At 46.9% G+C, this 26,252-nt stretch overlaps 2 protein-coding genes and 5 non-coding genes across 11 annotated transcripts; 1 reads left to right on the plus strand and 6 right to left on the minus strand.

The window, feature by feature from the left end:
• Nucleotides 1-11,789: 11,789 nt before the first annotated feature.
• Nucleotides 11,790-16,288, plus strand: IDH3B (isocitrate dehydrogenase (NAD(+)) 3 non-catalytic subunit beta). 3 transcript variants are annotated; one of them, XR_005213124.1, is made up of 13 exons: nt 11,791-11,868; nt 12,004-12,084; nt 12,234-12,332; nt 12,460-12,580; nt 13,710-13,770; nt 13,851-13,983; nt 14,093-14,226; nt 14,315-14,417; nt 14,511-14,657; nt 14,889-14,983; nt 15,106-15,166; nt 15,842-16,052; nt 16,159-16,283. XR_005213124.1 is itself a non-coding variant. In XM_037811830.1 (12 exons), the coding sequence occupies exons 1-12, from the start codon at nt 11,833-11,835 to the stop codon at nt 16,237-16,239; spliced, it is 1,152 nt and encodes a 383-aa protein (XP_037667758.1). In that variant the 5' UTR covers nt 11,790-11,832; the 3' UTR covers nt 16,240-16,288. The 3 variants fall into 3 exon arrangements, 2 of the variants coding, with proteins under 2 accessions (XP_037667758.1, XP_037667757.1); XM_037811830.1 differs by lacking the exon at nt 15,842-16,052 and having other exon boundaries at nt 11,790-11,868; nt 16,159-16,288; XM_037811829.1 differs by having other exon boundaries at nt 15,842-16,288.
• NOP56 (NOP56 ribonucleoprotein) lies at nt 16,286-22,544 on the minus strand. 3 transcript variants are annotated; one of them, XM_037811827.1, is made up of 12 exons: nt 22,487-22,544; nt 22,242-22,331; nt 21,738-21,852; nt 19,859-20,020; nt 19,478-19,676; nt 18,940-19,127; nt 18,702-18,853; nt 18,423-18,523; nt 17,842-18,089; nt 17,605-17,726; nt 17,286-17,420; nt 16,286-16,721 (listed from the first exon to the last, which is right to left on the minus strand). In XM_037811827.1, the coding sequence occupies exons 1-12, from the start codon at nt 22,487-22,489 to the stop codon at nt 16,362-16,364; spliced, it is 1,875 nt and encodes a 624-aa protein (XP_037667755.1). In that variant the 5' UTR covers nt 22,490-22,544; the 3' UTR covers nt 16,286-16,361. The 3 variants fall into 3 exon arrangements, with proteins under 3 accessions (XP_037667755.1, XP_037667754.1, XP_037667756.1); XM_037811826.1 differs by lacking the exon at nt 22,487-22,544 and having other exon boundaries at nt 22,242-22,456; XM_037811828.1 differs by lacking the exon at nt 22,487-22,544 and having other exon boundaries at nt 17,941-18,089; nt 22,242-22,452.
• Nucleotides 17,491-17,562, minus strand: LOC119516235. The gene has a single exon (XR_005213243.1). It is a non-coding gene; the product is annotated as a small nucleolar RNA SNORD57 (small nucleolar RNA).
• LOC119516237 lies at nt 17,812-17,888 on the minus strand. The gene has a single exon (XR_005213245.1). It is a non-coding gene; the product is annotated as a small nucleolar RNA SNORD56 (small nucleolar RNA).
• LOC119516247 lies at nt 18,275-18,360 on the minus strand. The gene has a single exon (XR_005213254.1). It is a non-coding gene; the product is annotated as a small nucleolar RNA SNORD86 (small nucleolar RNA).
• LOC119516241 lies at nt 19,250-19,381 on the minus strand. The gene has a single exon (XR_005213249.1). It is a non-coding gene; the product is annotated as a small nucleolar RNA SNORA51 (small nucleolar RNA).
• On the minus strand, nt 20,127-20,196 carry LOC119516249. Its single transcript, XR_005213256.1, has one exon. It is a non-coding gene; the product is annotated as a small nucleolar RNA SNORD110 (small nucleolar RNA).
• Nucleotides 22,545-26,252: the final 3,708 nt, after the last annotated feature.

The raw sequence follows: 26,252 nt of genomic DNA on the forward strand, positions 1-26,252 counted from the left end.
CCCATGAGCAAATTCTGGGGCAGTCTTTGTGGGAAGAGATTAGTATCCCTGCTTGAGATCCAGTTGGAAATCTGTTTCCTAGAGCTCCTTATGTGGGTTCTTACTTTTCCATTATTTACCTTAGTTCCTTTAGCAAATGTCTCTTTTCTAACAGCTGCAGCTTCTCCATGCGCAAGGGGTTTGGGGGGCCTGCCATGGCTGTGGCCACAGAGAGCTGGAGTGGTGGTGGTGACGGATTGAGGAGGCTGGGTCCAGGTCCCACTGGCCCAAGCAGGGGCTTACCTCAAATCTCCAGCCCACAGCCTCTGACCTCTTCCTCCTCCATGTGTCATGGACATTCATGTCCACGACAGCGTGAAGGGTGCTTGTCATAAGCTCCATGCTAGAGAATAAGCAAATACTGAATACAGACTGTGACCTTACAGAGCTCACAGTCTGGTGGGGGGCGGGGGGTGGGGATAAGGGTGGGGAGGGGGGAGACTTGTGAAAACTCAGGTAAGGGCCTGAGCATGAGACGGGCAGAAGGACATCAGGGTAGAAGTGTCAGCATGCGTAAAGACTGGCAGAGCTGAATGAGTGGGTTTGGTCACTTACTTCATGTTGGAAGGTTTTACTACATGAAGTATCGAGCTGATACCTGGTAGGCCATGCTATGGTGCTTGAAATTTTTCCAATAGGCCTAGGGCTTTAAAAATATATATTTAGATCAGGAGAATGGTTCTTTCCAGCCCCCCCCCCCCAAAAAAATGGGGGTAGCCATACTCTAGAAAACATCCCAAGTGGTGTCTTAGGCTGAGGCTGGCTTGGCCGGGCTGAGTGTTGTGCCGTAGCTCCCCCTGGAGGCCTGAGGGTGTCGGGCAGGCACTTAGATTTCCTGTCAACTTCCTGGATGGGAATTAAAATATAGGAAGAACAAAATTAAGGCATGCATTCAACATGGCCTATGAAGAAAGCCAAAAAGGTGATAACCATCCCATGCCCTAGCTCTAAGCCTTCCTCCCTGCTGACTCCTGCTTTCAGGAACAACCCACACTACAGGTGATGCTTTAGGATCTGTGCTTGTCCCCACAACTAGGCTGAGTTATTGTCTTGGCTAACACATTGAGCCATAATGGTGGGCCCTTTGACAAGAGAGTCAGGTTCCAGTCTCCTAGGCGGCCTCTGGGCTGGGGTGAAGGCTGGCTTTGTCCCTCATTATTCCTGGCTGTCCACACCCTGCTCCCCCCAGTCACAAAGCATGTCAAAACAACCAGGCTAAAGCCCCCTGCAGCTGGATCTGCCCACTCCGGGCTATTTTGCAGAGCCATGGCCAGCTCCCTTTGTTCATTCCCCAGCTTTCAGAGAGGGTCCAGGGCCTGTAAGTTTCTAACCTGAAACTGTAATGCCACGCAACGCTACCCTGGATGGCTGCCCGCTAATGACCCACAGGTGGTGGCAGAAAATTTGAACTAAAAATATATTTTTTTTACTGATTGGGCAAGGTCGAATTCCTGGTGGAAGGCATTTTTCAGATGGCGCTGGGGGCACCAGGAAAGGAAGCCACTTCTGAGGTGTAGCAGGGTGGGGGAGTGAGGGGAGTGGAACTGGGAGGTGGGAGAGGGCTGTTCTCCACTCGTTTGGAGTGCAGTGGGGAGAGGACCTGGTAGAGGCTCCATGAGGTTAAAGCTTCAGGGCCCCTCACCCACAGCCGCTCCCAAAGTCCTTCAAGAGATCCTTGCGATGTGTTCACGTGGTTATATGTAATTGTGAATTCATTAGATATTCTTAAAGAGCTACCTGCCCTCCCCCCAAATCATGTAAGCTTCAGACCCCACAAAATCTAGTCTTCCTGTGGGACCAGGAATTGGGTCCCACAGTTCAGGTAAGAGGTAATAAGGACTTCCATTAAGTCACGGTCAGCAGAAGAGATATATGTCTTGCTAGAAAAGGGCTGCTACTCACTTGCCCGTAGCTCATGCAGATGGGAACTTTTGTCTCATCTGTACCACGGTGCCGAGAACAGAGCCTGGCTTGCTGTAAGCACTCAGTAAACTTTTGAGGAATGGATGCTTGTCTGGGAGGTAGAGGGCAGGACTTCATGATCAATTGGATACATGGGGTCCCACGGGGTATTCTGAATTGATGAGCTCAGCACCCCTCCCATCTGCCACCTCACTCTGCCCTGCCCTGTCACCAGGCCCACTCCCGGGAGAGAAAGATAAAGGCCCCTCTCTCCCTTCGCCTTTAGTGGCCACTTGGCCAGATAGAGCCAGGTGCTTGGAGTACACTGCATGGTGGGAAGGGACTTAAGACTGGAGACCTGAGTTTGAGTTTCAGCTGCACAGCCTTGGGCAAGTCATCGAATCCTTCTCAGCTTCAGTAACTTCATGGGTAAGCTGGGGTCCAGTGGCGTGATGGTAAGTGTTTAACCATTAGAACTGGCTTTCAGAAAAAAAAAGGCCTGGATTTGTAGCATTTGCCAATTTTCATGATGTGTGTGTTCTCACCATGGATGATTTCAACTTCCACTGTGATGTTCCTGTACGTGTTGGGTAGAGATGTGCACAGCCAGCTCTCCAGAGCCCCTGCAAGCTGGCTGCAGCACACTCCTGTGTGGGTCCCAGTGACTGAGGTCTCCCCTCACTTGAGCAAGTGCTGGACAGTGGGGCCCCACGTTCCGTGCCAAGTGGTATCTGGACAGTTTTGCTGACAAGATCCTTTCACAGAAATATCCATGGGTGATCAATGTGGCCAAATGCCTTTTTTTTTTTTCCTTAGGTTTTCAAACATTTTTTACTTGCTTTTATATGGTGGTATAACTTACATACATTAAAGTGCACAAATATTAAGTGTACCCCTTGATAAATGATTACATACTGTTTTAGTTTCCTAGCTGCTAAAACAAATGCCATACATTGGGTTTGCTTAACAACAGGAAATTATTGGCTCACGGTTTTAGAGGCTAGAAGGCTTGTTTCCTCCTGGAGTCAGTGTCTTCTGGCTGGCACACACCTATGTGGCTGTCATCTAGGTTACCATGTAGGACCTTTCCAATATCCCAGCAGCCTGCCCCACAATTTCCACTCAATACATACTGTTCAGACATGACCCCTCTCCTGACTTATAGCACAGTAAACTAGTTTTTCCTGTTAAAATGGCATTATGCTCTATGTAGTTTTTTGTATCTGGTTTCTTTAACTCATTGTTATGTCTGTGGGTTTTATCCATGTTGTATGTAACAGTAGTTCATTCATTTTTATTTATGTGCAGTATCCCCACTTTAATAACTTCCGCTTAATAAAAGTTTCTTATGTCTGTTTTGGTCACCCATCTCTGAATCTGTGGACTCCACTGGTTGGCCCTCCTAGCCATGTCCTCAATCCCATAATACTCTTTTCCTCCCTCCTTGGCCCTAACCCATCCTCCATCACTTCTTCATTTCCCAAAACATCTGCCATACCCATCAGAATCTCTTCATAATTAGCCAGCTTCCTCATATTCTCATCATTTCTCTAAAGTTTTCTCTCTCAACTCCAGCCTAACTGAAACCTGGATAATATTCGAGGACATACTTACCCCTAAGCCCCTCTCTAAGCAGTTACTGTCTATTCTCTTATACCCCAACTACACGTCAGGAGCTGGAATTTGATTTTACCGTACTCATGAGTTAATAAGTTAGCCTGTTACTGTTATATGGGTGCTGGCAGAAGACACGATCTTCCTTGATCAGAGACAAAGAACTTTATCATTTACAGCATAATAAGGAGCAAAAGCATCATGTTCGCCTCAGCTCCTCAAGTCCTGCAGGTAAGGAGCAGTTAGTGGGTTTGGGTCACATCTGAAGACACTGAGCAAAGGGAACCCGTGTCTTACAGAAGGCAATAAGCAAACTTGTTCTTTGTCCTGGAAGGATATATTACCTCACTCCTCAACACTGCTTGCTGTAAACAAAACCCTGAGAAATAGCCCAGACAAAGAGTGGTCAGGACCTTGTATTCTTGGGATTCCTAGGAAAAATGTGCAGGGAGGCTCAGGGCCAGTGGCATCTTGCCTCTCCCAACAATCCACTCCTCAGCCCTGGGCATTTGTGTCTGAGCTCAAATATTCACATGAGGATGCCATTCCTCAGCCATTCTGGTTAGTCTGGTCAACAGAGGCTGGGACTGAATCAGTTCAATTTGTCTCATATAGCATTTGGTTAATAGGACTCCAAGCAGCAGGAAGAGGCCAACCTGTGGGGTGGGCCTTGGCTCTGCCACCTAGCATCCCAGTCACCTGGGACCAGTGGGTCTTATTTCAGACAGTGAGGATCTAGGCCAAGGCCAGACTATTACCCATTACAAGCCACATGAGTGAGAGTTAGACCGTCCTGCTGATCTTTAACATCACTGTCAGTAATTACAGGAGGCAACAGATGGGCCCCAAAGCAACCACCATCCCTGATGGAGAGACATTCTGTGGCCCATACACAAACACACAACACGAGGGGTTGTGTATTGCTCCAGTCCAGGATGGGTTGTTAATTTAGATCACCATGACACTGCAGGGTCACAAAGTAGTTTCAGCCTCGGTCACTATACATGGCCCCAAGGCCATTTGGGTGACAGGATAAGCATATATATTTGCACCAGTCCGATTGAAACAAGGTTGTGCTGGATTGTGTGTTTGGGCATGTATGACGGGGAGAGGTTGCATGTTCTGGAGTCACCACTGATGGCAAAGGGCACAACATTATTGTTAAGGATTGGCCATGCCCATGTGCGATTTTCTGTTTTCATAGCATGTGGCCAGGGTGACAAACCCAGCAGTGGGTCAGATTGGCAGCCGTAGCTGCTGCTTGACTCAGGTGAACCAGATGATAGTTTGCAAGGCCTCGGCACTGGGTCTAGGGGACAAAGAGATAAACTGTCCCCCCTTCCCTGCAGCTGCTGGGTCTGAGTGCCAGAGTTGTTGCTCTCTCTCCATTGCTATAGACTCAGAGCCCCATTCCAGAAGCTATAGCTTCACCGTTTCTCCAGTCTTTCCCTACTCTTACCCAGATTCTTTGTCTAGAGGTTTGTGTTTGAGGGGGTAAGGGTGTTTTTACAAAATTGACAGGAGACTCTTTATGTCTCCTCCCTTGGCCTGTGTAGACCATGGTCAGGGGACTTGGAAAGCAGAGGACTCAACCAGATGTTCATCATTTTTATGATCTAGGGCCATGTTAACACATCAAGAGAAGCAGCAGGCTAAACCAGAATTAAGTTTGAATTCCCCAGCCCCCCTTTCACCAGGCTGACATCTGGCGAGTTTACTAACCAGGCTGACCTGATGGTGTTATGGGAAAAAAAGAAGCACCGTGCCCAGGAGTGGTCAGAATCCCACATTTTCAGAATAGGTCTATATAGCTTCCCACCCCTTTTGTTGTGATCATTACCCAGGAAGTGGCTGGGAGGAGATGACCCCTTTCTGGGGACAGCTGAATTCAGGGACCAAGCTGCCTTACTGAGGTGTGTGGCCCAAAAGAGGTGAGGGAGGTGGGGTAAGAAATCTTTTTGAGTTTATTTTTGAGGCCTTTCCAGCACTCCAGATGCCTGCAGATGGTGGGGAGTGTGGCACAGCTATCTGATATCTTTATTATTGGCTTCTTATTGGGTGGTTTTTGCAACAAAAGGCACATCACTGTCAGACTCTAGATGTTTGAAAGCTGAAAACTTGATGTGAGTTAGAGTCAAGGGCCGCAGTGATGTGGCCAGAGTCTCCTGATCAGACTAGACCAGCAATGTGTTAACCTGAAGATGTGTTGACAGCAGTGAGGGGGCTCAAAAGGCAGATGTCGTTGACCTGCCAGGAGCAGGTGGGGACAATGTCCGGGCAGTGGGGCCTCCTTGACTGCAAGACAAATGGTCCAATTTGGAGGCAGAGTCACAAATGTGGTATGTAGGGGTGGCTTCTGCTTCAGAACCGTGTAGTCCTTTCCTTTGTGTCCAGTCCAGATGGTGAGCATGTCACCATGTCTGAGCAGTGCAGAGTGGGGGGGGTGGGACCAGGCAGCGATGACCGTGATGTGGGCAGTGTGGGTGGGATCAGACTGGACACCTAGGCCATTGGTTCATCAAAGGGAGCATTGGCCAGGACTACTGGCACTGCCTTGAGTTCCACCCACTGGGCGGAATGACCATATCACAGCTGCAACACCAGGTGGCGGCTTCACTGAACTACTAGGTACCCAGGGGAACTTCTGTGCTTCAGGTAGTGAAGTGAGGGATTAAGTTTCCCCCAGGGCCAAGCCAGCTGTGTTCCCTTTTTTTTTTTTTAAACAAAGCCTTTTTTTTAGAAAATTGCGTCTCATATAAAACTGACTATACTGTACTTAAAACAGACAAGGACATTCACAGAGATGTAGAGATCCAAACTTCTCTTTCAAGCTTCACCTGCACTCTCTATGGCTCCCAAGCCCAGTGCGTGGGGGGAAAGGGGGCAGCTTTAACACACAAAATTGAGACCAGTGAACCAAAAGTATGCTTTCTTTGGGGGACTCTGAGCTGTGTTGGGCCTAGAAAATGCCCTTCCAGTTGTCCCATCCCTAAGTGGGGAAGTTCAAGTTGGGGAGACACAAGACTGACTCAATGGGTCAGGAACATGCCCATAGGTCCTTTTTGAAAAAGGGCTGTATCTGGCAACTGTGTCCAGCAGGTGGCACTGTTGTACTGGAAAATGGCCCTTCTGGGGTACCAGGCAGCCTTGAAGCCTTTGACATTCTGGTTTCCCTTTCTCCTCTTGGAAACCTCTACTTTTCCTTTTGGACTGTCTAAGAGAGTTCAAGAATAATCTCTACATGCTGCAGTTCCTGAGTGGGCGAGACCCCTCTGACACTTAGGGGCATTCCCAGGAAAATCATGTACAGCCATCAATCCTAATTACACATTCAGCAGTGGAAGCAACAATAGAACATTGAATTGACATGACAAACTCTCTTCCTTCCCCATTTAGAACTTTGTTCAACTTTCTTCAATTGAAATTGGGCTTTTTTGTTTCTTTCTTTTTTTTTTTAAACTTTGCAGGAATGTGGATTAAGCGCCCTAGCAACAGCTGCCAGGAGATCACCCTACCTCCAGGGATGGTGGTGGGTGGAGTGAGTGGGGGCGCAGGGAAGTGCAGGGTGCAGAGGGAGGCTGGCCTGCAGGGGGAGCAGCTGGAAGCCGAGAGGCTTTTATTTTCCCTTGGCCCCAGGATTGGTACTCAAGGGCTGCTTCCAGACCTGAGTCCAGGGAGCCCATTCTCTTTGTCCCCACTCCATACTGTAGTCCTTGGTGCCTTCAGCCACCCCTGAACCTGGCTCCTACTCCTCCCATCTGGCTGGGTAAGATGGTGACTTGGGTCTTTGGGTCCAACAGAGGTATAAGTGTTTGAGACCCTCCCCTCCTTGAAGTCCCCCAGCATACACAGCTTTTCATTAAAGCAGCTGAGGGTGGAGGAAAGAGGGATGAGGAGGATTGGGGAGCACAGGGGGAGAGCAGCTCTGTGCCAGTAAGCAAGGCTTTGCATTCACTTTCGTTTTGAGTGGCCACCTGCGTGACTCAGCCAACTACCCTTGTAATGTTTCTAGTCCACCTAAAACTCTGTATCAAACAGCATGGCTGCTACTATTTATTTTATTTCAGGACTCTTGACATCCATATTGCCTTTTAGCTGGGCTTGCAGGCCTTTTGCTGTCCCATTGTTGTAACATCTCTCCCTCCACCTGCATGGAGTATGAGTGACAACCAAAGTTCCATTCAGGTGGCTTGTTTTAATCCTACCTCTTATCACTTAGCTTCATTAATATTAACAGGTAGGACAGGTATCCTCCTCCTACCTCCTCACCATTTGGGTGAGAGCATTCACTAATAGATGCCGGGGAATCTTCATTTCCTTGAATCTGACCCACGGGGCCCCCATCCTTCCATTTAGTATTTGATAAAGGTAGCATTTCTTATATGGGGGAAAGATAAATTACTGGGGCAATTAGATAACCTTTTGGAAAAAACAAAGTTAGGTCTTTACCTTACACCCTTTACATAACTAAATTTCAGATGAATTAATAACCCAAACCATACAAACATGCAAAACCATAACATCAACAGAAAAATATTGGGGAATATGCTTATCATTTTAAGGTAGAGGAGACCTTCTGGACAAAAGCTAGCATTTTTAAAGAAAAGACAAACAAATTTCTGTATCATAATGAGATGCAAGCAGAAATGGTGTGTGCAATTTCCAGAAAGTGTCCTTAAAAGGGTGGGGTGGGGGTGAGGGATTTGCTCTTCTCCTTCCCTATCCTTTTTCTTGCTGGTTGGAATGCATGCATGATGGCTGGAGCTGGAAAAACCGTCTTGGATCTTGAAGTGACTTGGGGAATGGAGGTCCTGTAAGGTGGGTCAACAAGACGATGGTTTCTGAGTCTCTAACACTGTGGAGGGCCACTTCAGCCCTGGATCATCTATCATTGAAAAATAAACCCCTGTCTTGTTTACTGTGAAGTTACTTTGTGTGCTGCCATTCACAGCTGAATCAAATCCTAACTGATGCATCTGCTCTTCCTCAGGTGACTTTTAGAGTCATGCAGTGAGCTTTTTTGTTTGTTTTGTTTTTAAATTCAGTTTTATTGATATATTCACATACCATACAGTCATCCATGGTGTACAATCAATTGTTCATAGTACCATCATATAGTTATGCATTTATCAGCCCAATCTATTTTTGAACATTTTCCTCACACCAGAAAGAATAAGAATAAAAAATAAAAGTAAAAAAGAATACCCAAATCACCCCCTTCATCCCATCCTATTTTTTATCTAGTTTTTTTCCCCATTTTTCTACTCATACATCCATACACTGGGTAAAGGGCATATGATCCACAAGGTTTTCACCATCACACTGTCACCCCTTGTAAGCTACATAGTTATACAATCGTCTTCAAGAGTCAAGGCCACTGGGTAGAGGTTTGATAGTTTCAGGTATTTACTTCTAGCTATTCCAATTCACTAAAAGCTAGAAAGGGCTATCTATATAGTGCATAAGATTGCCCACTAGAGTGACCTCTTGACTCCATTTGAAATCTCTCAGCCACTGAAACTTTATTTTGTTTCATTTTGCTTCCCCCTTTTGGTCAAGAAGATGTTCTCAATCCCACGATGCTGGGTTTAGGTTCATCCCCGGGACTCATATCTTTCGTTGCCAGGGAGATTTATACCCCTGGGAATCTCGTCCCAAGTAGGGGGGAGGGCAGTGAGTTCACCTGCCAAGTTGGCTTCCAGCAAGCTTTTAAAAAAAGAGAACATCCTCTTGACCAAAAGGGGGATGTGAAAGGAAATGAAATGAGCTTCAGTGGCAGAGAGATTCCAAAAGGAGCTGAGAGGTCACTCTGGTGGGCACTCTAATGCACAATATAGACAACCCTTTTTCGGTTCTAATGAATTGGGGTAGCTGGTGGTAGATACTTGAAACTATCAAACTACAACCCAGAACCCATGAATCTCGAAGACAATTGTATAAAAATGTAGCTTATGAGGAGTGACAATGGGATTGGGAAAGCCATAAGGACCACACTCCCCTTTGTCTAGTTTATGGATGGATGAGTAGAAAAATAGGGGAAGGAAACAAACAAACAGACAAAGACACCCAGTATTCTTTTTTACTTTAATTTCTCTTTTTCACTTTAATTATTATTCTTGTTATTTTTGTGTGTGTGCTAATGAAGGTGTCAGGGATTGATTTTGGTGATGAATGTACAACTATGTAATGGTACTGTGAACAATCGAATGTATGATTTGTTTTGTATGACTGCATGGTATGTGAATATATCTCAATAAAATAAGTATTAAAAAAAAAAAAAACTTCCCAGCAAAGGAAAAAAAAAAAAGAAAAGTGTTGATAATGGGAGGGAGATACATGGAAACTCTGTATTATTGGCAAGATTTTTCTGTAAACCTAAATTTTTTCTAATAAAAACTATTTTTAGAAAACAAAAACAAAAACAAAATAAAAAAAACACCAGTGTCCAGGCCTCACCCAGACCAATTACATCAAAACCTGGAGGTGGGACTCAGACATAGGTGTTTTTTAAAAGTTCCCTGGGTGACTCTAATGTGCAGACAGGATGCATATCGTGCATTTAAGCCAATCATGACAAATCTTCTCCCCTTTCTCAGCCTTTTTTTGCAGTAGCGGTGACCATGGATCTAGTTCTGTCCTGTGATATCTAAGTGGAAATCTACTGAGAGTAGATTTTTGATCAGAAGAAGTGATGTGGTTGGAACTGGTGTTTCTTCCCTTTTCCAGCTCTGAATGTGGAAGTGATGTCCAGAGCCACAGCAGCTATCTTGTGACTCTAAGGTACCAAGGAGGAAGACATCAAACAAGATACTTAGGCTGGCAGGGCAAAAAGTTAGGAAGCCTGGATCACTAGGGCACCACTGAGCAGCTAAAGCAATCTCAGTAACCCTTACTTCTAGATGTGATGGGAGTAAAAAAAGCAACTAAATAACCCTTATTTGTTTATCGCAGTAGAACACATTCATAATTGACAAATATACATGGATAGAGCTGCTTTGGGTACCCTTGGTGACACTGATTGATGTGTACAAAGGAAAAGGCACAGGCATGTACAGAGCAATGTTGCTGGTAATGTCTCAAACTGGAAACCACCTAAGTATATTCACATATTATAGAATTATAGAATATAGGCAGTAGACTAAAAGAATGAGTCTGCTCATTCTCTTTAACAAGATATATCGAACAAACCACTGTTTCACCATCTGAATAATTATTCATGCAAAGGAAAAATTATAATCTGGGAATAAAATCTTTAATTATTACAATCAGGAGTGTTGGAGGTAACATACTAAATTATGAGAATGTTATGTTAGAACCACTGCATCCCTCCCTTGTGCTGGGAGAATGACCTGTCATCCTTTTGGACAGCTGAGATATACAAATGATGTCTTTATCACACAAAGAACCTAGCTAGAGGTTCTTAAATTTCAGTGTGCATCACTGAACCAGTTAAATGGTGTCAATCCTAAGATTCTGATTCAGCAGGTCTGGGGTGAGGCCTGTCATTTGCATTTTTAACAAATGCCCCTGGTCAACTCGGATAGGTGTTGAAAACCACACTTCCAGAAATACTAGTTTAGGCCAATCTTCCTGTCTCATTTTGTTTTTAGGTATGTCATTTATAAACATCATGAGACTGCAGTTCTAAAACCAAAATTGAAATTCCCCTTTTGTCACTCTTATATCCTTGAATCGATTTCTGGCATGCATCCATTATGAGCCTGCCCAGGGGAATTCAAGCCTGGGACACCATTAAACAACCATCAGGCCAAAGAACTAGAAAATAAAGGCAAAAATAATGAGGGGTCGTGATTAAAACAGGCTCAGGGATTGGAGAAGCCGGACACACACCTTCTCCCAGGGTGGTGTGTTCATTCTGTCTCCAGTGCCTGACATATTGTTCCTATGTTCAGGGAGTTAAAGGAATGACAAGCATGTAGAAGCAAAAACATCACGACACCAGTTCCCCAGTATCGTTTCTCAACTTTTCATTAAACTCAGGCCCTTGTTTGAAGAACGCAAAATCTCATATTTTCCTTTAATGTTACTTTCAACATAAATTAAATATGGTGACTGGAATTAAATCAAAAGACAAAGTGATGTGTGTCCCCGACCCTGCCGGTCAGTGTCCAAGAGAAGGTGTGGAAAGAAGATGGATGAGGAGAAAGAGGTGTGGGCAACGGACCTCCCAAGAAGACATGCTAGGCCGGAAGTTCGTGTACGGGGCCGCGCCATCTTCTGGCGTCACTTTCCGCGCGACTTCCTGCGGAGAAGAACATGGCGGCAGTCGGCGGTGTCCGCTGGATGACCCGAGTAAGGACGGGAAACACTCTGGGCAGGAGAACGGCAGGTTCATTCTGGGGTTTCCTAAGCAGGGCAAGGTTCCTGTAGTATTGCGGTCTGAGAGTCCCAGACCTGACCTCACAGGCTTACGTGTCTCCGTCGCAGGCGCTGGTCGCTGGTGCGAACGGTGGGGCATGGAGAAGCCTGGGCACCTCGGCCACAGTGCGCGCCGCCTCGGCAAGTCAGGTAGGCACGAGTCGGGCTGCAGACTCGCCCACGCCTCTCTCCCCTCCTCCCGCTCCCTCTTCGCCCCGCCCCCCTCCCCGCGCTCCTGTCCCCTGGCTCCAGGACATCCGCTCCCGCCTCGGCTCTAGTTCTGTTGGCTTCGCCCGCAGGCCGTGGACGTGAGGGGGGAAGGCGCCTTTCCGGTGACTATGTTGCCAGGAGACGGCGTGGGGCCTGAGCTAATGCACGCTGTCAAGGAGGTGTTCAAGGTGAGTGGCCTGGGGGGCTCAGCCAGCAGAGAGTTGGATAGATTGGAAAGGACACGCGACCTTGACCCTGAGATTTTTGGGACCTATGCGACCATGACCCTGCGATTTTTGGGACCTGTCTCTGAAGGCTGCCGCAGTCCCGGTGGAGTTCCAGGAGCACCACCTGAGTGAGGTGCAGAATATGGCATCAGAGGAGAAGCTGGAGCAGGTGCTGAGTTCCATGAAGGAGAACAAGGTGGCTATCATTGGTACGTGCAGCCCCTTGCCATTCTGCCAGTGTCATTTAAAATCAAATGAACAAATGCTCAAGTCTCCCTTCCCACATACTAATAATACATAACTTCTCACAGCTCCTATCACTAACACGTCCACATCTGTTTCCGTTGGGAGCCAGGAGTTGAGAAATCATATTAGCTGCGAATGCAGGAAGGCTGCAAGGGTTGGGAGTCTGTCATGAGTCTTAATCAAGTCCTGTTAATTGTTTCTGGAATGCTACTTTTAGCTGCCTCTTTTCTTCCATCTTCATTTCTGCTGTCATACTTTAATCTCCTCATGGGATGTTTTGGCTTCCAGTTCTGCCCCTACAATCCATCTCCACATCTTAGAAACACCAGCCTGACTTTTCCAGGCTCAACCTCAGCCCAGGAAAGAAAGTTCTTTATAAGCTGGCCCTGAACTCTGTTGACTTGGTTGCTGTGCTTTGGCCACATATGTGCTAAGACCCTTTTCCAAAATAAGGTTACATTTACTGGTTCTGAGGGTTAGAATGTGGAAATATTCAAGTGTCTGAAATGTCAACTCTTCTGTGACACTTCTTGATATTCCCTCTGGAAATTTCTTTTCTGTATCCCTATGCATGTTCTTAATACCTCTCCCGTGGTATTTGTTATGTCTTTCATATCATCTGTCTTCCCTAGTGAGTTGTTTGCTCCTCAAAGGCAGGGGTTGAGTGTTTTGGTTGATGTCCTTAGTGCATGGCATATGGTTGATAGTAAGTGTGGGTTGAAAAAATGTCAAGTCGCTAGATGCAGAAACATCAAGCAAGGCCACAGATCTCCTGGTATTGTTTCTCAACCCCTTATTAAACCCAGGCTCCTTGATAAATATGAAAAATCTCATGTCTTTCTTTAAGTTCGTTTTGAAGTTTCAACATTCATTAAATGTGGTGACTAATAATAAAGCGCTAGAGAAAATGACATTATTCTTTTGTCCCTTGATCCCAGAGGCAATTAAGGGTCACTGATTTGGGATTAGTTGATGGGGAGTCTGGGTTATATTGCCCCTAACAGGATTGGACACTGGTTTGGGCTTCTTTGGGCTTGGCCTGTGCCTGACACTCCCTCTCGCCACCCCCCACCCCCCCAATTCTTTGTGCAGGGAAGATCCACACCCCAATGGAGTTCAAGGGGGAACTAGCTTCCTATGACATGCGGCTGAGGTATGTGGTGGGGGCAGTGGTCAGAGGGGGCACTGGGGCACTAGGTGCAGTGCTGATGGCTCTGCTCTACCCACCCACAGGCGTAAGTTGGACTTGTTTGCCAATGTGGTCCATGTGAAGTCACTTCCTGGGTACAAGACTCGACACAACAATCTAGACCTGGTGATCATTCGGGAGCAGACAGAAGGGGAATACAGCTCTCTGGAACATGAGGTAAGATCTCGGAAATTGGGGAGAGTGGGGATGTAGGTGGGAGGAGAGGCATGGTTCTTTTCTGTCCTCCTTCCCAGTGTCACATGGCTGCTTCTCTCTTCTCACCCAGAGTGCGAAGGGCGTGATTGAGTGCTTGAAGATTGTCACTCGAACCAAGTCTCAGCGGATTGCAAAGTTCGCCTTTGACTATGCCACCAAGAAGGGGCGGGGCAAGGTCACAGCTGTGCACAAGGCCAACATCATGTGAGGGAGATGACTGTGCAGGGTGGGTTCCTGGGAAGGTGGCCCCCTGCACTCTTGACTGAATCTGTTCCCTTTGGCCCATGGGCAGGAAACTTGGGGATGGGTTGTTCCTGCAGTGCTGTGAGGAAGTTGCTGAACTGTACCCAAAAATCAAGTTTGAGACAATGATCATTGACAACTGCTGCATGCAGGTCAGCCATTCCCTGTGCCCCCTCTCTCCTGGTGCTCTGGTGGCATGGAGTGGGATTCACTTCCCTTCTCCATGTCTGCATCTTGCCTCTTAGCTGGTGCAGAATCCTTACCAGTTTGATGTGCTTGTGATGCCCAATCTCTATGGGAACATTATTGACAACCTGGCTGCTGGCCTGGTTGGGGGAGCTGGTGTGGTCCCTGGTGAGAGCTACAGTGCAGAGTATGCAGTCTTTGAGATGGTGAGTGAGCCACCACCTCCTTCTTCAGCCTTCTCTGCATGCCCTCCTTTGATCTTAGGTTCCCCCTAATTTCTCCCCTGCCATTCCTCCCCCTCCAAAGTTCCCTTGGGCTAGTGCCACATAATTGGCACTAGCAGTGACCCAGGCTTGTCCTCCCTCTCATCTCTGCCTCTCCCATAATGCCCTGTAATGTCTTCCCTCAGTGACTCTGACCTTATGTTCTCTTCATAGGGCGCCCGGCACCCATTTGCCCAGGCAGTGGGCAGGAATATAGCCAACCCCACAGCCATGCTGCTGTCGGCTTCCAACATGCTGCGGCATCTCAAGTAGGCTTGCGGGAGGCTAATGAGATACGGAGTTGTATGTTGTGAGGGGGAGCACAGGTGGGCTGGGAATTGGGGAGAATGTATTGGGGGGAGTCTCAATTTTTTCCTGTCCACATTGACAGTCTTGAGTATCACTCCAACCTGATTGCTGATGCGGTGAAGAAGGTGATCAAAGTTGGCAAGGTGAGTTTAGAAGGGATGCAGGGATGCAGGGCCTCGCTCTTACTTGGGGGGACCTGAGTGGGTACTTTCTTTCCCTCCAGGTCCCCAGGTCAAAATCTGTTTTCTGGTCTGCCCTGCCCACTCAGGGCTGTTCTTCACCTCCCTTTTCTTGGCCGTTTCATCCTCTGTCTGCTTTGCCTCTTTCATTTCTCATCTACCATTCCCTCTTTCTGCCATGTTTCTGCTCCATCAGCTCTGCCCCTTTTATGGGTCTTGTTTCACCCAGAACTTGCTGCACTCTATCTAGGGAAGCAGGGTTGTGGAGGGAGCTCAGTTCTCTACACCTGAGGGACCATCCTTATCTTTATTCCCCTTCTGTCTTCCTTCTTCTCAGCTGGTCCTGCTTTCAGTATTTCCTCCAAGGTTACCTTATGCCTGATGTGCATTGTCCCCTCACTCCCATCTTGCCTAGGCCACAGCCTAGCTCCAGTAATAACTCTGGCCCTAGAAAGAGTGGGAGTGGCCTGGCCAGGGTTGGGTTCATGCTTTTCCAAACTTGGCCACCTTTCATTTCTGCTACATCTTTTTTTCTGGCTGTCTCCTCTCCTTAGATTCTATTTCTTGGTCATACTGCCCCGCCCCCTTCATGGGCTTTCTTCTCTTCTTCCCCACGGCTGTTGCCGTTGGTGGCTGTAGGTGCGGACTCGAGACATGGGCGGCTACAGCACCACATCCGACTTCATCAAGTCTGTCATCGGCCACCTGCACCCCCATGGGGTCTAGAGCCCTTTATTTCCTCCAGTCTCACAAGGACCATACTACCTACACATCCCTCCAGTACAGTGGACCACAACAGACCTCCCCTCTAGACAGCGGACCATAAATCACCTTTCTGGGCAGAGCCTAGGTTGTCCTGGGGCTGGCTTCCTCCTATTCCCTAAGGAACTGCCGGTGGTGGTGGGCTGTTAGGGGTGAGGCCCAGGCAGAGGGATGATGACAATTCTCCCCCACAGGTTCGAACCTCTGACATGGGTGGTTATGCCACCTGCCAAGACTTCACTGAGGCTGTCATTGCTGCCCTGCCCCACCCATAGACCCCACCCATACCTGTGTAAGGTGTTCAATAAAATGTGCGTCAACTTCTGTAAATTTGTTTTTATTGGGGTATGGGGTATGGGAGATGGGTTGGGGCATAGCCACCCAGGGAATGTCCATTCTAATCTTCCTGGGATAGTTTTTGCAACTTTTTCTTTTTCTTGGAGCTGCTCTTCGTGCTGACAGCTTCTTCAGGTCCACTGCTGATGGGCTCCTCCTTGGAGAGTTTCCTCTTTTTCTTGGGGGTACTCCTGCTGTTGGCTGCTGCTTCAGGATCACTAACTGGTTCCTCTTTTGGTAAAGACTTCTTCCTCTTGGGGATTATTGTGCTGCCAGCTGTCTCTTCAAGATCACTAATTAGCACCTTGCATTTTTTCTTCTTGGGCTTGGAGCAAGAAACAGATGGGTCTTCCATTCCATTCTCCTGAGGCACCTCCTGGAGCTTTTGCTTTTTCTTCTTCTTGGGTCTCTCGCTTGCTTCCTAAAGGGGGAGAGAGGTTTGAGAGCACTGCCACTCACTACAGGGACATGCATGCGTGCACTCACATACTACTACGCTTTCAGCAAGTAAGCATTTGGGGCAGAAAACTTGTTTCTCTCTTGGAGGCTTTTTAGTTGTATGTCTCCAGAAATCTACCCAAAGTATATTGCCACTCAGAAGCAGGGAGAACATGGAATGAGAAATCATCTATGCCCGTGTACCCACAGAAAACCACTATACTCAGTAAGAAAACTGGTCACAGCAGAACCATATCAAGTTTCAGAGGGGAACCTGAAATACTATTTGTGAAAATTCTGGGGGTGGGGGAATGATTCTCCATTTGGAGAAATCTCCACCAGTCCCACTGTGGACATGCCTCCAGACATGCACCTGAGAATAAGCAGAGCAAGATTCACACCCATTCCCTGGGGTCTTGTCCTTAGCTGCTTCCCAGGAATCTTCAACCAGGGGTTAGTGTAAATCCATCTAAAACTACCTTGATCCTATAGGAATAAGATAGTTTTGAGAAAACTTGTTCAAAAACCCAGACCGCCCGCAGCTGACCTCACACTCTTCTGGGGTACTGCTGTTTTCTGAAGACATGAGAGCAATTGCAGCCAGTCGCTTCTTTTCCTTCTTCAAGCGTTTCTTCTCCTGCTTCTCCAGCTTCCTAGCAATCTCCACAGCAGCTTCCTCTGCCTGATCAAAGAAAAATGCTGAAAAGCCTCTGAAGGCCTCTGGCTCACCAAGCCTCCTTACTAGCCTTATTGGATCAGGCTCATTAAATCAGTTTTTTTGCCTCCACTTCACAAAGTCAGGCTAAGACGGTTCATCACCTCCAACAGCAAGCTTATGATTCTTTCTCCTAACAATCCAAACAGACCTGAACCATTGCCTCCTTCATGACATCCAGATTCTTGCGTGGAATCTCTCCTGTCTCATAGAAAGACAGCCGCTCCTCGACCTGCTCTCGAAGCTTCTCCCCAAATACACTTGTGGGCACCTCTGGAAATGTATATGGGCAAACAAAGCTGGTCAGCCCTTGAAAGTATGGATTAAGCCCTGCCCTTTACTCCTTCTACCCTCAGCTTCACTCAGACCCAAAACTATCAACACTCACTCAAATAGGTGAACTGCTGTTGACGAAAAATATTGCCATCATTGTAGAAGCTGCTGAGGTAGTCAGCCCCGCTCCCTCCCACATATGCCACCCCCATACCAGAGAAGCAATCAATTCGCGAGGCAATACTGCATTTGTTTGCCAGGTATCGGGAGATGCGGCCTTTGTTCTTGGCAGCTGCTCGGCCAATGAAAGTGGAGTGGAAAATGAGTCCATATTTGGGGGTGTTTCCCCTTGTCTTCAGGGCTCTGAGAATAACAATGATTTTAAAATCAGAAATTTAAACCCCACCTCCCCCTCCTTCCCCAGTCTGAATGATTCTCAGGCTGGGACTGGTTCGCCAACCCCCCCACCTCACACCAACCCACAGCTCCCAGAGACAAGGTATCAGTGTCGCTGACCTGGAAGCTTGGTCCCTTTGCTGGGCCCTGGGAATCACTCAGACACCAGGGCTGGCCATCACTCCCAGAGCAGAGGCCTGCACAGGTCAGGGAGCCCTGGTCAGCCATCACTGTGATCCCCAAACAAGCAGTGGGCACCAGAAGTGGCACCGGAGTGTGGGCAGGTGCCCTCACTGGTACCTGAACAGGGCCTTTTCAGCCCCAAGGATCTGCACTGTGGATGCTGGGTACTTGGCCAAGTTGGTGAGGCTGCCAGCGTGAGCAATGAGACGTGCACCTACCTGCATAAAGATTCAAGGGAAAAATCAGAAGCAGAAATTGCCTGTCTCCACCAACTGCACAATCCCTGCTCCCATTCTCAGCAAGCAGCTGGGAAAGACACGATGAATCAGAATATACAGCAGCACAGACACACATGGCAACATTCCAATTCTCCCCTTTGTATTCACCCTAACGCACCGCTTCCCCAATGAGGGCCGACAGGCTGGGGGCCACTTGGCTCATCTTGGATCGCAGGTAAGTGTGTAGGCTCTGGCGGTATTCTGACAAAGACACCACCCGGCTGGAGAAGCTCTCGATGTTGATCAAATCGATGGCAGATATGTCCATGCCTAGGAAAAACTAGGTGTGAATTCAAGAGCGGGGTGTTTAAAGCCCAATTATTTTACACCTGATTGCCAGGTTCTGCTGCACTGACCCATGGATGACCGTGAGGCATCCAGAATAGCTTTGGCCTTGGCTCCATCCATTGTCAGCTCCTCCAGTTGTTCCAACTTGTCTTCGTTAAGCTCTCTTCGGTTTCCAATGAACTGGGCAAGGCGGCAGTATGTAGCATTGTCGTTGACAACCTTCACCAGCTCCGGAAAGTGGTACCCATACCATTCCCTACAAAGAGCCATAGTTTACTCCTGGGCCCAGCTGCCATGCTTCAAAACAATAAAGCCGCAGCCTCAGCTATCTCCACATCTACTAAACAGTAGTGGACTAAACAGTCCAAAGCCCAAATTCCATGTCCCCCCATTTGCAATACAGCCCAGGCACAAGGCCTGGGCTGAGGTGTAGATGGGGTAGGTTTACTCTGCCTCCTCTTTCTATACAGTCAGTGTAAGAACACAGCCTGTGGTAAGCATCAGGAGGCCCAGTCCTACCCCACCTGGTTCTACCCACAGGAGCTGTCAATGCTGATCTTAGGATTCAAAATTATCCTACTCTCAGGGGCCATCCCTGCACTTTACCTGACACGCATAGAGAAGGTGTTGATGTCTTTATCCAGCTGGTCCAGGAGGCTAATGGACTGGATGATCATATTGTCCACCCGGTTCACATTGAACTTAACTTTGGCACGAGAATAGCTGTGTCCCAGCCCCAGTTGCGCTTTACAAGCAGACAGATCTGTCAGACCCTTCACCAGATTATGGAAGTGCAGGCGAACTCCTGGAGAAGGGCAAGACTGTGAGCAACAAAGGGATCTGAGCTAGCTCCTGCACCCACGGGAGTCAACCAAGCAGAAGGGCTTCCCAGAAGCAATCAAAAACACCCTAACTCATTTCTGGAACACCCCCACCCCCAAAGATGCCAAGAATGACATGCATGAGTGTAACAGATGATGGTCTCACCTCGCAGGATCTCAGCTATCACACCTCCAGTCTGGCAGTTGTACCCTAACTCCTCTTGTATAGCAGCACCAATCTTGGGGTCCCCAACCCCCAAAAGTACTTTCTTCTTTTTGGATGGCAGGTGGGTCTCCAAGAGCAGGCGGAGGTCCTCATGAACAACACCTTGGGGCAAAGAATATAGCTCCCACTAACATGCTGAGAGACCCTTATCCCCATTAACTACTGATAAGGTGCTAAAAAACATCTGACCCTGTTCTTCCTTTCGGCATTGCTCAGAGACACGGAGTCATCAGCGATTGCACTCAGGGGATTGACAGATTCGCAAGTCATCACTGCAAAGCCAGGCTCAACGGCAGGAGGAACAGGATTCAGGTCCAACAGCACAAGTGTGAATTACATAAAAGTGACTGAAGTATTGAGCACCTCATCTGCCTCCCGGGATAAAAATTATTTCTGCCAAATTTTCTACTTAGCTTCTATGTATCAAAATTGCCCCTTCCAGATGTCTTGTTTGCTGCAAAATCTGTATTTTCTGTAGCACACTATGTAATTTGACTTGTATGGTCAGTTTATAATTACATGGAACTTTGAATAGGGAGTGAGATCTGTTTGGTTTGTACAGGTTAGTGTGAAGCCCCAATACATCTCAGAGTAATTTGGGCAGAGGCTTTTGTGAAGCTTCCTCAAGGGACTAGGGAAAAATGTGGAAATATTAAACTTCCCCACCTGGGGAATTCCTGATATACTCACAAGCATTGGGGACTACCAATTTAGAAGGCTAAGCCCTCAATCTTGGGACTTGCCCTTATGAAGCTTGTTACTGCAAAGGAGAGGCTAAGCCTACTTATAATTGTGCCTGAGTTACCCCCAGAGAACCTCTTTTGTTGCTCAGATGTGGCCTCTCTCTCTAAGCCAACTCTGCAGGTAAACTCACCACTCTCCTCACTATGTGGGACATGACTCCCAAGGATGAGCCTGGTCCCAGCATTGTGGGATTGAGAAAGCCTTCTTGACCAAAAGGGGGAAGAGAAATGAAACAAAATCAAGTTTCAGTAACTGAGAGATTTCAAATAGAGTCCAGAGGTTATTCTTATGCATTATGTAGATATCCCTTTTTAGTTTAGTGTATTGGAATAGCTAGAAGGAAATAACTAAAACTGTTGAACTGCAACCCAGTAGCCTTGATTCTTGAAGAAGACTGTATAACTATATAGCTTATGCTGTGTGACTGTGAAAACCGTGTGGCTCACACTCCCTTTATCCAGTGTATGCACAGATGAGTAGAAAAATGAGGGACAAAAATAAAATGAATGGGGGGTGGATGGGATTCTTGGGTGTTCTTTTTTATGTGTATTTTTATGGAGTAATGAAAATGTTTAAAAATTGATTGTGGTGATAAATGCACAACTATAGTACTATACTATAGTATATAGTACTAGTACTATCATACTGTGAACAACTGACTGTATCCTGTGGGTGACTGTATGGTATGTGAATATATCTCAATAAAGTTTTATTTAAAAAAAATCACCCCTTCCAATCAAATGAAGGATACAACAGGGGACCAGACATTTGATTGGGTTTAGTCAAACTTGGAGCACAAGAGCCCCTCCAAGATTTTGTTTAAGAATCATCATTCCAGTGCCCAAAACCAAAAATTACATTCTGCACTGAGTTTTAAATGATAGCATTCAGCTATGAAATACCGTAAACCCTGAGTTCTGTGGAGACAACTATCTCAAATTACATCCTGACCATCTTGAACAATGCCCCAGCACATACCAGAACTAGAACAAAGTAATCCAAGAAATGCAAATAGTATCACTAAATAACCACACCTCGCTTATCTTCCTAAAATACTTTGGGGTGGCCCGCTCACCTTCAGACACGGCATTGGCGTTTTCCAAGGCAGCCTGGGACGAGGAGAACGGGCAAAAGGCCACTAGACGAACGATGTTGTGGAACTTGCCCAGGTTGAGCACGCACTCCTCTACCTGTGGGTAGGTAGAAAAAGATGAACAGTTTTCTTCCCTCGCTTTGGCCTCTAAAGTGCAATAAAGCAGAGTGTTTTCAGCCCCGGATGCACTTAAGAACCAATTGGAAAGCTTTTTAAAATACACTGATGCATCTGACTCACCGCCTGAGGTTCTGCTTTAATCCGTACGAAAAAGAATAAAGGTTACTTATAAAAGCTCTTAAAACGACTCTAAGCATGAATCAAGGTAAGAGACCCCCGACTCTTTAGCTTTCCAGGCCCAGCCCTACCCCCACCGAGCGCAGCCAGCCACGTGGGAGGGGCGCGGTGCATGCTGGGGCCCGCGCTGGGAGCTTATCCGACCCAGTTCATCCCCTTCGGCTGTGCGGACCTACCAATTCCACCTACCTGTGGCAGCAGCAGACTGATCTCCTCCACCTCCTTCAGCGCCAACAGCGCGTAGCCGACCGCGTGCTCGAACAGCACGTGCAACAGCACCTGGAACAGGAGCCGGGGCGCGAACATAAGCGCAGCTCCCGCGCCCGCCCGGCCCCTGCTCCCAGGACAGGCCCCAGCCCAGTCCCGGATTCGAGTCCGAGCCCGGGCCCAGGCCACGGCCTCCGCCTAGCCCGCAACCCGAAACCACTCCTCACCATTGCGCCCGCTGCCTGCCCGGCTCGCAATGCGACTAGCGGCCTCCGGCGCGCGGAACCAGGCTCCGGAAGCCACGCCTTCGGCTCGTCGGCCAATCAGAGACCGGGGACGGCACCATTTCGGAATCTTCAGAAGGGGTCAGCAGAGGTGGTATCTTCCAGAGTGGCGGCGCGGAGCGCGAAAGAGCCGGCCGTTTCCGGCCTTTGGTGTAGCGCGGGCTGCATGGTTCCCCCTTCCCGGCCTTCCCTGCAGGCCGCAAAAATGGTTTGCAAAAGAGCTTTTCTGGATAATAGACCTATCCTTCATGTTTTCTTCATTTAAGTTAGGCGCAGCAGAGCTTGGTGAAATCTGGTGTCCCAGGCACCGCGTGTGGGGCGGCGATCGTCCCCCAGGCAGGAAACTTGCCGAGCTCACTCCCTGCATCGCTGGTGACCTCGGGCCCCAGACCCCTCCCTCCGCCTCACGCCCTCAGAACCGCTGGGTACCGGCCATACCCTCGGGGTGAACCCCCCAGAGCCCCGTGGGCCGCACCTTTTCCCCCGTGCTCTGGGCGGCAGCGGGGCCTGGGACGCGCGGGAGCAGATCCTGCAGGAAACTGTACTCCCCGTGGCTTTCTTGGCACTTTTTTTTTATTTTTAACGAAGGTAACGGTTAATAAGGTAAAACACAAAGACGCTACCACGTGTTCCCAGGACGGTTTCCCTTACTTCAGCTAGACCCAACTATTTAGGGCCACGTGTTGCTCGCTCGCATGAATGGCCCTAAGTTCTTAACACCCAGTTGTCTCTCAGTTAGAGCTGCTTCCCTGTCCTCGAGAGCGGCTTTTGGTCACACAGAAGACTATTTTGAAGGTATTTTGGATTTAATAATTAATATTTGAGTTTTAAATCCAAAACTTGATTATCCTTAATGAGTAGATTTCTTGATAAATTTGAAGAGATTTTAAAGGCACTTTTATAACTTGGGTTCCCATAACTATGAACTGCATTTATAAATTTAATGTTTTATTTTCTTCTTAAGTAGTTCAGTGACTTGACAAGAGAAACAAAGAACTTACCTTATTTATAAATCTAAAACATTACATTTTAAAAATGTGGTTGGTGAATCTTAAGATCTCTTAAAAGTCTCAGTATCGCTTACAAATGTGGTAAATTGCATGTGCATATCGGTTTACAATCATAAGTCTGAATCAGTTATTCTGTTACTTATTTTAAAAGGGATTGCAAAATTAATCCACAACATATTTCAGTATCTTAAATTCTCCTAAACATTACAAATACTCAAAATACCAAACACGATTCCAAAATGTAATGGAAAATATGAAGGCTATCACTTTGATTTACTTCATTATTTGCATAGTTAATCCTAAATCTTGGTGTTAATAATTGTTTATCCACTAAGACAGGGATTTTCAAATCAAAACCAGAATCCATTCCTGGACACAGAATTAATTCAGTTAGCAACAGCCATTTAAACAACAACAACTTACCTTTTGGACAAGGTAAGATGCTACAGGTCAAAACAATTTGGGGGAGCCATGAGCTGTTGAGCTTCCCAACCTCAGATTTACAATCCTGCTTGTATCGTTCCACCTTCTGTCAGCTTCAACCTAGATCTTCAAGTGCTGGCATGGCTCCAATAGCCAGCATCATTCTGTGTGCCCCCGGCCCAAGGAATCATTTTAATCTGCAGACACCTCACAGACATGAAGCTTGCAATGGTCATGGGTGATGGGAGGAGTGAGCAGAGAAATGAGCCCAAAGCCGCATCTATTAATCATCTGAGAACCCAAACTAACCGATTCAAATCAGCTGGTCTTTCTTGTGCCACTGAGAACATAAGTGTTTTGAGCTAGAGTGCACCTTGGAGACTGTATGATTCAGCCAGCCTCTTCCTTTTACAGTTGAGGAAACAGCTATCCACTCAGTGTTCAAGAAGCCACAGAAGCAGTCAATCAATCAATCAATCAATTCTTCCATTCATTTAAAAAACTAGTTTTTATGTGCCTATTGCATGCCAGGTATCTTTCTAGGTGCTGGGGATACAAGTCCCTGCCATCATGGGGTTTACATTCAAGACGTGGAGCTGGACAATCAAGTAAATAAGCAGTGTGTCAGATTTTGGTGTATTAAGGAGTGTTGCATTGTTTTGTAAATGGCTTCAGCAAAGAGGTGACATTTGGGCAGAAACCAAAGGAATCGATGGTATAAGCAATGGGAATATCTGGGGGGATAATAAAAACAATAAGCCATGATTTCTGACTTCAGAGAATTTACTTTCCTGGAAGACTGAACATAATCAAGTGCTAAATGTAGTGTTACGGGAGGCTAATCAGAAGAAGATTAATTTGGCTTGGTGTTTCTGAGGAACACTTCATAGCTGGAAGGATTTTAGGTATTCACAGAAGAATGTGGAGGTTATTTAGAGATGAAGAATGGAAAGAGGGTGGAAGCAAAAGCCATAAACAAGAGAAGAAACTGCCAGAGGTATAGAATTCAAGCTGGACAGTAGTTGGAGAAAAGACTGAAGGATCCAGGACTTAAGAAGCCTTGGATGCAATCTAGGATGAGTGGTTTGGGTCTGATGAGACTCTCTTGATTCCCCATCAAGCAGATTAATTTGGAGGTGATGTGCAGGACACTGTCCCTAAAGGGGTCCAGCTGGAAAAGTGTCCTATACGGACAGCAGGTCTGAGTGGGAGCTGTGGGCCTCCCAGGTGTGCTCGTGGCTCAGGTTTATGGCCACATGATACCTGGGGCCCTTTCCAGGGGAGATAAGACTGTTCACCCATTGGGAAGGGTTCATGCACTATATCAGCTAACCTCCTTCACTTAGCTCAGGCTTTGGTTAACTATCATTTCTGCATAAATTAACCCTGAGTTTTTACTCTGGGCAACACTAGTGGAGTCCTATGGAAATGGAATATGCTATTTAAATTCCAATGAATAGGGACAGCATCAAAAAAGGAAACTGCATAAAGTACCCACAAGATGGCAGCACTTTACACACAAATTGAGAATGAGCAAATTCTCAAATCAAATTGAAAGGGCTTCTGGAAATTTCTTGGCCCTTTTCTCAAATGTGGAAACAATTTTCTTTGGTACCGTGTTACACATATATGCACTATTTCAATAGTCAGAGAAGAACAAAAAACACCCTGCAAAGAACATTTAGTCCAATATCCCTCATTTTTTGGGGGCACAGCTCCTGAAGCCCAGGAGTTAAGGTTATAAGGCAAAAGTTTTGTTCATAGCATTTGATGCTGTTTGTGTTTATAACCTGAGCCTGAGGGTGTTAGAGCTCATTCACGTCTGTGATAATATCTATTATTTCTTGAGCACTTGGCCTAATACTTGGCACTTAATCTTACAAGCATCAACTCACTGAATTGTAACAACAGAATTTGGAAGTCTGTTGATATGGCCCATTTTTCACACAGTTAGGTGATAGAGTTATCTATATGCTCTACATACCTCATCTGCCCCAAGTATGACTCTAGGTTGGTCTTCAGCTTTTCTAAACTAATATAGCACTGAAGAATAAATTATATGGCACAAGTTTGCAGACAACTGTCTTTAATAGTAATCCTCAGCACTCAAAAAGAAGCCCAGCTTGTACAATTTGATAGCACTCACACACATGGTGATTTTGCCCTTGATGATTATTTTTCTGTTTTTTGTCCCTAGGAATCAAAAGGGATGAAGTCCTTACCCACCTGTTTTGGTTTGCTGGAAATACAATATACCAGAAATGAGATGGCTTTTA

The sequence above is a fragment of the Choloepus didactylus genome, chromosome 19 (genome assembly GCF_015220235.1).
Source record: "Choloepus didactylus isolate mChoDid1 chromosome 19, mChoDid1.pri, whole genome shotgun sequence".
In the NCBI taxonomy this organism is placed as follows: Eukaryota; Metazoa; Chordata; class Mammalia; order Pilosa; family Megalonychidae; genus Choloepus; species Choloepus didactylus.

Coding starts and splice junctions, on each gene's coding strand:
- NOP56 (XM_037811826.1), bottom strand. CDS start 22,358: ATGTTCGCGCCCCGGCTCCTGTTCCAGGTGCTGTTGCACGTGCTGTTC. Junction 20,021..21,737: donor CGCCAATGCCGTGTCTGAAG/GTGAGCGGGCCA, acceptor CTTTGCCCCAAG/GTGTTGTTCATGAGGACCTC. Junction 18,524..18,701: donor CGGCCCTCATTGGGGAAGCG/GTGCGTTAGGGT, acceptor ATCTTTATGCAG/GTAGGTGCACGTCTCATTGC.
- IDH3B (XM_037811829.1), top strand. CDS start 11,833: ATGGCGGCAGTCGGCGGTGTCCGCTGGATGACCCGA. Junction 12,333..12,459: donor CTGTCAAGGAGGTGTTCAAG/GTGAGTGGCCTG, acceptor CTGTCTCTGAAG/GCTGCCGCAGTCCCGGTGGA. Junction 15,167..15,841: donor AGGTGATCAAAGTTGGCAAG/GTGAGTTTAGAA, acceptor TGGTGGCTGTAG/GTGCGGACTCGAGACATGGG.